General features: G+C 33.0%; 1 protein-coding gene across 1 annotated transcript; it reads left to right on the top strand.

The window, feature by feature from the left end:
• LOC104719637 (cyclin-dependent protein kinase inhibitor SMR3-like) lies at positions 9,766–10,451 on the top strand. The gene has a single exon (XM_010437591.2). The coding sequence runs from the start codon at positions 10,057–10,059 to the stop codon at positions 10,399–10,401; it is 345 nt and encodes a 114-aa protein (XP_010435893.1). The 5' UTR covers positions 9,766–10,056; the 3' UTR covers positions 10,402–10,451.

Below are 10,813 nucleotides of genomic sequence, written 5' to 3'. Positions count from 1 at the left end.
GGAGAAACAACTCATTAGAAGTGAGAAAAGGGAGAGGAAAGGAGATGTATGAAGAATGTATTGGCCTAAAGAGAGTCCATATGCCGCTGATCGATACACCAATGTAAGACTCACATGTACTTGCTTTAATTTATGTAATGAGATGACAATGGTGAGACTAGAGATTCCAGAGGATTATGGGATTTGAGTAAGTAATGTTGATGCTTTTCAAATGACAAAGTATTTAAAGTAAGTTCTTGAGAGTTAAGGCGATGAAGATTGCGAAGATCAGTTGTCTGCAGTTGAGGGAGTTCCTATGTTTTCAAACCTCTTTCACAGGTCTAAGTTTCTGTTTTGCTTGAGGGCAAGCAAAGGCTAAGTCTAGGGGAGTTAATATATCATGGTTTTTACGGTTTTTAACCATGATATAAGTGTGCTTTTTGAGTCTTTTCATTTGTTTCTAGGATTGTTTTTGAGTCTTTACAGGTTATTTAGGAATTTGGCACGGAAGGAGCAAAGTGGAGCTATTTGGATGACTTTGGAGCATTTTACAGAAGGAAAAGAACTTGGACTCGGATCAAAGTAGCAGCATCGACCGACACCGAAGGAGCATCGGTCGACGCCCATGTTTATCCGACGAGAGAAATAAGAAATTGGAAGTTTTACAATTTTACCCAAAGTTTTTCTTAATTACAACACAAGTCTTTGACGTGTTTTAGGACATATAAATAGTGTTTTTGGGTTTTAGAAAACCCTTAAGTTTTATTTTAGGAAGTTATTTTCTAGCAAGTTTTTGAGAGAGAGATATTGAGAGCTTTTGGGAGAGAAAGAGATCAGAACTGCTTTGTAGAGAAGAATTCTTGAACTCCCTTCTTATTTTTTAATATCTATTGCTTATTATTCAGTATGATGTCTTGTTCTTCATTAAACATGTCTGAGTAGTTTGCTTGTTAGGTTTAGGGTTTTTCACAGGGTTTTTATGATTTATTAGATCTGTGATTTTTAGGGTTCTTAATCTTTTATGATCTTCATCTTTGGTTGTTCTTCACAATAGTTCTTGATTGATCACCTAGAATTATTATCTTAGGGAAATTAATTGATATGAGAATATAATTGTTTTCCTGATTAAAACCATTGATGAACAAAATTACTTTTTACAAAGAGATTTGGATTAGTGATTTTGTGAACTTATCTAAACCTGTTTTTAAAGCTGATTTTTAACTTAGAATTTTACAAAGAGATTTGGATTTTCTGGTTTTAAATTTAGATAATAATTGCAGTGAGAACTGAATTATTTTAACAAAAATTACTTTTTTTTACAAAGAGTTTTGGATTAGTGATTTTGTGAACTTATCTAAACCTGTTTTTAAAGCTGATTTTTAACTTAGAATTTTACAAAGAGATTTGGATTTTCTGGTTTTAAATTTAGATAATAATTGTAGTGAGAACTGAATTATTTTACCAAAAAGTTTAGAGTTATAGATCTGATTTTTATTGCATTAACCCTAATTAATCTATTGATTGATTTAATACTTCATAATTACCTGAGAAATTTTCTATGCTTAATCTTTTGATTTCCTGATTTCACAATACCTTGATTTAATATTTTGCATTGTTTTCTTTTGTTTTTAATACAATTTAATCTGTTTAGCGTAATATCAAAAACTCTATAATTTATTATGTTTGATTTTGAGTCTCTGTGGATTCAACCCCTAAATACTACAGTGATCTTTTGTTCGAGAGAATAGCTCTAGGATTAATTCGAGCATATCAGCCAACACACCTAAATTACTTAATTCGGATGGTGCAGCCAAATGGCTAATCATCTTATTATTTGAAGTTAGCTACCAATTTTATTATGAATCTGATTAATAACACAAAATTCTATAAAAATATTTAGTTATAAACTGGAGTGGTAAACTATTACGATAATAGTACAAAATTGTACCCAAAAAAAACTGATAATAACATTTTCAATATTATTTGATGATTGGTAGCTGTCAAAACGATACATCTCAATTACATCATAGCTATATAAAGATACCAATCAAAACCTATTTTCTCGTTATCATAAATATTAATATATCATATAAAGATAAAAAAAAATATAGAAATTAATAAGTGTTATCCAATCATCATAATCATTATTCTTTTAATAATCTATATCTATTTTTTACTCAAATTTGATATTTAGCTTTGAGGAATTAAACAAAATAGATAATCTTTGAGGTCCAGATAAATGCAGATAATAATCGAAGAGATAATGCAAAATAGATAATCTTTCATATAAAGATAAATAAATATAGAAATTAATAAATTTCATCTAATCATCGTAATTATTATTCTTTTCATAATCTATATATTTTCAGTTTTACTCAAATCTGATATTTAGTTTTGAGAAATTATTAAACTAAAAATATAATCTTTGAGATCCAGATAAATTTTAGTTCTATCCTCTTCCAGACCTAGACTCGGCTTTGTTTCTTCTTTTGTCTCTACAGCCCAACGTCAAGGGTCTCACATTGTGGTAAGTCTCTCCCAACACATGTTCTTGTTCCTCTGTCTCATTTGAGTTATGATCTACTTCTTCCTTAGTCTATAGTGAGACTTTTGATTCATTATCCTCTCCTTGTATTTTCGACGATTCAATTAAACTAAGATTAATTTGAATCTGCAGAGTGAAGGGTAAATAATGTTAATAAAGTTTTCTGAAAAAAAGTTTTCCCAAAGTTGATATTTAGCTTTGAGTAACTAGATAATATTTCAAGTCTATATCTTTTCAGTTTTATAAGCATATGATTTGATAATGCAAAAATACAAAAACTGTATACAAAAATACCTATCAAAACCTATTTTCTAGTTATCATAAATATCAATATATCATATAAAGATAAATAAAAATATAAATTATTTAAGAAAAGTATTTATTAAATTTTTAGATAACATGTAAGAAAAAAGAGTCGTTGAGTTATCCGTTTTGCACTAATGAAAATCGTTGGATACAAATATTAACATGCAACATTGATTATATATGGTGAGGTTTATATTCTCGATTGTAATTAATTATCTATATGTGGTTGTTAATTCTTAATTATTTGTGCAGAGTTTAAATTCCAATTTGTTAAAGTTTCATATCATCGACGAAACTTTAAATAATCATATTACATAAGTATAACAAGTATAGTATAGGCTGTGTTGCTTGACAAAAAAAAAAAAAAAAAAAAAAAAAAAAAAAAAAAAAAAAAAAAAAANTGTTTTGGAGGCATTAACATTTCTATTAGATGATATGTTGGTGCGAAAAATAGCTAGTTCAATTTTATGTTCAATAATTGATTAATTATATCCTTTCAGGTTTTCCCATCTTCTTCGTTACCAAATGTTTAGGGTTTTCTCTTCGATTATCATTTTGTTTAGATTTTACGTAAAATATTAGAAATAAAATTATTGTTGAATTGTAATCTGCATCAATGTGGGTCTTACTCTGTTCTGTGGTGTATATAAGTCGTCTCCGTATTATAAAAGTAACCTACATGTTATGACTTATGACTAAAAACTGAATTATAATGTATGCAAATTGATAAAAAGGAGGCTCCAATCAAACCGACCCAACCAAAAATTATTGTCCATACGTCGCCGTCCCAAACTAGATTATCGAAGATAATTCCAATTTTGCGTTTGCCTCCCAATATTAAATTTAAGGTAATGATAACAACTGGGAGCGGTCATAAAAGCAAGTTAATATACAATGGAATATGCTAGCTTTGGTGTATGATGTATCTATCTTATCGTGTAAACTGATTGCGTGGACGATTGGATCACTTATTTTAGCCTATTAATTTTTCTAAAAGAGAAAGATCCGTATTGGTTCAGATAGGATCAAAACTACGAAGTTAGAAGCTCACCAAAGTTGTTAACGGCATAGAAAAACATGATCAACGGAAGAAAACTTACCGAACGGTCCGAGCCAGACTTTCTTTTCATTTCTAAAATCTTTCGCATATAATAAAATCTTTTTTTTATTAAAAAGGTATATTTTACACTGAAAGTTATGACTAATGTAAATAAAAAATTGATGTGACTAAATATAATTTATTGTTATAAAAGTAAACAGATTATGTTACTATGCAGTGCATATATAAACAAAAGCTTCAAGATTGTTACAGAGTGACAACCTAAGATCACACTCTCGGAATAACGTTAAAAATATGGTGCATATAAAAAAGTTTATCAATTAAAATTCATTGTTATAAAAGTAAACAGATCATATTACTATGGAGTGCATATATAAACAAAAGTTTCAAGATTGTTACAGAATGACACCCTAAGAATACACTCTCGGAATAACGTTAAAAATGTGGTGCATGTAAAAAAGTTTGTCATGTAGAAAACTGTGTGAACTGTGAAGTTACAATAAAAGGGGTCAAAAAGTTTTAAAGCGGTATGAAGATTAATCAGTAGGGATAAGAGTGAAAGTGAAACACTATATATGAGCTAACACACTCGTGAAATTGTGGTGCATGCAAGAAAACTAAAAAAAACAATTTGGTATGTTGCTTTTGTAAACTCTTTTAGAATAACTCTTTTAAAGTAGAGTACTTAACAACCGAATTGAGTACAATATTAGATGAGAGATTCAGTTTTGTAAATCTTAAAATGAGAATTCTCATATATCAAAATAACTGAATTGAGTACAATATTAGATGAGAGATGTTTGAGAATATGTAGTATGTTGTCTATATATATATATGTATATATATGTCTAAACTTAAGTTTTCGATTTCTTTTTTATGCTTGTGAATTGATTGGACCTCTAACTTTGTGTTAGAGGGTAATCTGAACACTTCCGATAAGTATTAGAATTGAAAAGGATCCCAATTTTTTTTTTCTTTCTGAAAATGTGAAATTGTCTAATAAAATAGATAAGGGTCGGCTCTTTTGTTGGTCCTACATAATCAACGTTACTTTCAATTTCAGTTTGAGTTTAAAATATTTCAAATTGTTCTTCATTTTTACACTGATTTAATAACGTTTAGAATGTGAGTAAATCTAATGAATATGTGATACTGTGTGTCAGCCTGTCAGCCCTAGCTAGAACCGACCTTCAACTTGTCTCTGTCACCATTCATATCTCTCAAGGATTCATCCTAATAATTCAATATTAATCACTACATAATAAATAATATATCAAATCTATTTTAAAAAAATAGCAACTTGCAAACCTTACTAAAAGATATATTTGATTACATCATTATTTTGTCTAAAAAATAAATTTGGATGCATCTTTATAGATCACTTCATCGAATAAGAAACTATTACATCATTTTTGTATCATAAAAAAAAATACTAGAAATAACTGTAGTTTACGATTTCGAGGACTCTAATCATCATATTCAACATGATGATAATAGCCGACTATGTTAGACCATAGCCGACCGAAAGGTCAGGCCAATGAAGCATTTGCCAACATCGTTTTGATGACCACCTAGAGATTTTTGTTCTCTTTTTCTTCAAGAACAAGCATCAAATTATTTATTCTTCTTTCTATGCAATAACCCTATTTAGAAAACAATATTTTCCTCTCATTCTTATTGATTTGGTGTAAGTTTCAAAAAAAAAATCTATAAATTAAATAAAGTTGTAAGAGTTTCTTTCTCTTGGAAAATATAATTAGGAAGAAAAACAAAAATAAATTGATGGTGTCAATCATTCTTTAAAAGGAATGTTCTCCCGTGCGACACTCTCTTCGTCACTTGGTTTGGAGTTTTCCTTTAGTCTGTAACTTTGTTTATTGTAGGTCTTACTCATCATAGGAGGCACTGATTGTAATTCCCCTTTTAAATGGAATGAAAAGGTACGTGTTTAAAAAAAAAAAAAAAAAAAATAAGGAACTATCGTTGTCATGGCTAACCGCGTTACTCAGCCGTTGATGGCACTAATTATTATCCGGGTCATTCAACACTTTTTGACGTCACCCACCCGATCATATGATCTAAAAAGAGTGTACAATAACCATAGTTGTGAGCCTGTGACTTAAACTGATCATACGGTGGAGGAGTTGCAGGACTTACTGCAGTTCTGTTGCCCGTTAGAGGATCAAAACAAGTTAACTAGGCCGGTTTCTGCAGAGGAGATTCGCAATGTGTTGTTTTCTATGCCACCCGATAAATCTCCGGGTCCTGATGGGTTTACTATCGAGTTCTTTAAGTCAACATGGGATATCATTGGTGTGGAATTTGTGATCGCCATTCAGTCTTTTTTTGTAAAAGGGTTCCTACCTAAAGGTGCAAATGCTACTATCCTAGCATTGATACCTAAAAAAGAGGAGTCCAGGGAAATGAAGGATTACCGGCCAATCTCCTGCTGTAATGTGCTTTACAAAGTAATCTCCAAAATTCTAGCTAACAGACTAAAGCTACTTTTCCTGAAATTCATTGCAGGCAACCAGTCAACATTTGTTAAGGATCACCTTCTGATTGAAAACGTTTGCTTGCTACAGAGTTAGTTAAGGACTACCATAAGGATACAATTTCTAGTCGATGTGCCATTAAAATTGATATTTCCAAAGCTTTTGATTATGTTCAATGGCCATTTCTTCGAAATGTCCTCTCTGCTTTGGACCTCCCTCCAGTCTTTGTGCATTGGTTAATGTTGTGTGTGTCAACAGCTTCATTTTCCGTTCAGGTTAATGGGGAACTTGCCGGTTCTTTTTCATAATTCACGAGGGTTAAGACAGGGTTGTTCCCTCTCTCCCTACCTGTTTGTCATATTGATGGACGTCATATCCCGGATGTTGGACCCTGCGGCTGGCACGCAGTTTGGCTATCATCCTCATTGTCAACAACTAGGTGTTACACATTTGAGCTTCGCAGATGATCTTATGGTTCTTTCTGATGGAAATGTATGCTCTATTGAGGGTATTGTAGCGGTGTTTGACAGTTTTGCTAAAAAGTCAGGCTTGAAAATAAGCATGGAGAAGTCTACAATGTACTTGGGAGGGGTTGCTGATTCAGCATGTCAAGAGATACAAAACAATTTTCAATTTGATGTGGGTCAACTACCAGTTCGATATTTGGGTTTACCATTGGTCACCAAACGTCTAACCTCTTCCGACTACTCATCCCTTATTGAGCATATTAAGAAAAAAATAAGCTCATGGACTGCTCGGTTTCTCTCCTTTGCGGGCCGTCTAAATTTGATTCACTGGGTGCTATGGAGTTTGAGCACGTTCTGGTTGTCTGCATTCCGACTTCCATGCCAATGTATCCTTGAGATTGATAAGTTATGATCTGCTTTCCTATGGTCAGGTCCAGATTTAAATCCTCATAAAGCTAAGGTTGCCTGGGTGGATATTTGTAAGCCTAAAAAGGAAGGTGGTATGGGGCTCCGGTCTCTCAAAGAGATGAATGATGTCTGTTGTTTGAAATTGGTCTGGCATGTTGTTTTGGCGAGGGAGTCTATGTGGGTCAGATGTGTGCATACTACTTTACTCAAACAGTAGAGATTTTGGTGTGTTAAGTCTACTAATGCAGGTTCTTGGATGTGGAGAAAGCTCCTAAAGGTAAGACAAGTAGTCACTGGTTTTTGTAAAACTGAAGTCAATAATGGGCTGAGTACTTCCTTTTGGTTTGATAACTGGTCGAGTTTGGGAAGGTTGGTTGATGTCGTGGGGGAGAGAGGTATTATAGATATGGGTATTACTCCGCAGATGACTGTTACGGACGCTTGGGGTAGGTATCACCGAAGGCGTTATCGCCTGCAACAATATAACCAAATTGAAGCAGAGCTTCTAGTGAAGTGTGACCAAGCAACTGCAAGGGATGATGTTGTTGTTTGGAAGGGGAAAAATGACAAGTTTCAGCCACGTTTCTCCACTAAAGAAACTTGGCTTCAAACTAGATCACCAGCTCCAGAGGTCCCTTGGTATCGATGTGTTTGGTTCACTCACTCCACGCCAAGACACTCCTTCTGTACTTGGTTGGTGACTCGCAACAGGCTTTCCACTGGGGATCGCACTTCACACTGGTCCACATCTGATTCGGGAGATTGTGTTTTCTGCAACACTGCTACTGAAAGTCGCGATCACTTATTTTTTTCTTGTAGCTACTGCTCGGAGATTTGGCACGCCGTTGCCAAAAATGTACACTAGACACGCTACTCAACCAACTGGAATTCCATCATTGCCTCAGCCTGCAGCAACTGGAAGGATCGGACCACAAGTTATTTAGCCTGCTCTATTCTGCAAGTGACGATCTATACCATTTGGCACGAACGAAATGGGCGGAAGCATGGTGATCCACCGAAGCTAGCTTCACATCTCATTCAAATTATTGACAAACAGATGAGAGATCAGCTACTCGCCATTGGTCTCCTCGGTGATAGACGCTATGATTATGCATTACTCTCTTGGCTAGGAACACGTTATTGACTACATAGTCTTTTGATCTCTTTTTAAAACTATCAAAGCCCTGAAGCACCCGTTGTACAAACGTATTTTTGTTTTTGAATATAATTTAACATTGCATTCAAAAAAAAAAATCATACTGCACCATCCACGACGGCAAATTAAGGCCGTGAATGGTAGCAAGGTAAAGGCGGTTTTCAATTTCTTTTTACCAAATCCGCAGACCAAACACCAATCACAAAACAACTTGTTTTTTGCGTTTTTCCAAAAAAAAAAAATTGCGGTTTGGTCCGCTGAATAATAACGTGGACCGCTTTTCAGAACAACAATAGTTTTTAACCAGCGGTTTTTAGACCGCACTGAATAAAATTATTATTTTATGGTTTTTTTATATTTTCATAGAAAAAAAAATAATTAACAAAAAAAAAATCTATTTTTTTGTGTTCTCCTTTTTCTTTCCTAAGTCACAGGCAATTATATTTTTATTTTATTACTCTAATGTTTTTCTTAAACACTTTCACAATAATTTTGTTTAATATATTTTCAAATGATTTAATACAAAAATACTCTTTTTAAATTATCTAATAGATATTAAATTATAAAAACTAATTTAAATGCTTAATAAATTCAATTTCAATGGAAGCATGTTAGCACTAGATTTTACCATATATTTTGATATTATGTAAAATTCATAATTGTATAAAAATGTTTCTTCATTAAAAACAAAAAATAATAATTTATATTTATACTAATTATTAATATATTTTCTAATGTTTTTATTAATGATACTCTGCATGGTTTTTTTTACCATTCAAATTTTTAATTGTGAAGTGCAATATTATTTTTACCAATCAAGTTTTAATTTTACATAAATTTTGGTATTTAAAATTCAGAAATGAAAACTTTATTATTAATGAAAATGAAAATAAAATATAAAGAAGTCCGTACCGCAAATTTCACCAATCAAACATTATTCTATACCGCTTATTTTAGAATAACCGCACTTGTTCCGCAAATACATTTGTCCCGCAGTTAAACCGTATCGCACGCTTAAATTTTTTGTCCCGCATTACTAAATCCGCGGTTACCATTCGAACAGCGTATGAATTATATAGTTAACCTGAATCGATTTTCATCTGAACCGAAATTAAACCAACTTTATCCTAAACCGAGATAAAACAATTCTCCTCTTCGGTTTCACAAAATCTCGCGGGAAAATAGAATATCGTAAAAAGGCGGGAAAAAGAGCCGTTATGAAACTCTCAAACTATCGCGCCAAAAAAAAAGACGGTGGTTGAGAGACACTGCCCGTAAATTTCTCTCGGGCAACTAAATTTTTATTCCTTTTAAAGTTCCAAATTCACCCCTTCCCTTTCTTCATCTCCTTTATTTTTCTTTCTCCTGAGAGTCGGCATACACAGAATACTCTGTTTTGACTATTTAATCCTCTCTTTCTCACAATTTTTATTCCCATTTTTTTTCTCCTTCCTCTCCAAAAGAAAAAAAAAAACGAAATCTGTCTCCCTTTCACACACCCAAAAAAATTGACCAACGACCACAAGTTTAATCTTTTACCCACTTTCATTTTATTCTCTCTAACCACAAGTCTCTGTTTTTGTCTCTCTGTCTTCTTTTTTTGGGTTTTACTCTGTTTTTGTGTTAAGTTGAAGAGAAAGATGGGGTTTTCGAAGAAGTCTCAATTCGACGGAGGTTTAGAATCCGACAGGAAGAAATGGGTTATCGCCGGAATTTCGATTCGGGCTACGTTGAAACCGGTGAAGACGAAACAACTCAGAGCGCCGCCGGAGATTGAAGCCGAAGTTGAAGAAGATTGCTACAAGGAAGAAGAGGAAGAATGTTTGACGACGCCAACGGCTAAAGAAGCGAAGATACCGGAGATACTGAAATGTCCACCGGCGCCGAGGAAACGTCGGCCGGTGTCAAAATGTCGGAGTAACGCAGTTAGAGAGTTCTTTACGCCTCCTTCTGATTTAGAGGCTGTGTTCATACGCCGCCGTTAGTCAACCTTTTTTTCAATAAATATAGTTTCTCTAATCATATATATTTTTAAATATAGTTTATTAATTAAGACTTAAGAGTTAGATTTTTCATTTTTGTAACATTTTTTAAATATAGTTTATCCATTTTTGTAACATTTTTTAAATATAGTTTATCCATTTAACCAGATAATTTCATGGAAACGATGTCGTTTTGCTTCTAAAGTCATGGGTGATTAAATGGATAAACCAAATCGCGGTTTACTGTACCAAGGTTTATGGTTAAATCGGGTTTAGGCAATGAAGTTATCTGGTTCAATTGGAGGCGTAGGAATTAGCGTAAAAACAGAAGTATATGTAGTATTGTTAAGAAAACACTTATTTGTGGTGTTTTATTAAGAGACCAAAAGTTCATGTGGGAAAGTTTGAGAATTGA

The sequence above is a fragment of the Camelina sativa genome, chromosome 10, assembly GCF_000633955.1.
Source record: "Camelina sativa cultivar DH55 chromosome 10, Cs, whole genome shotgun sequence".
Taxonomy (NCBI): Eukaryota; Viridiplantae; Streptophyta; class Magnoliopsida; order Brassicales; family Brassicaceae; genus Camelina; species Camelina sativa.
The sequence above is the reverse complement of the archived record's forward strand: the minus strand, read 5'-3'. Positions and strand labels throughout refer to the sequence as shown.

Coding starts and splice junctions, on each gene's coding strand:
- LOC104719637 (XM_010437591.2), top strand. CDS start 10,057: ATGGGGTTTTCGAAGAAGTCTCAATTCGACGGAGGTTTAGAATCCGAC.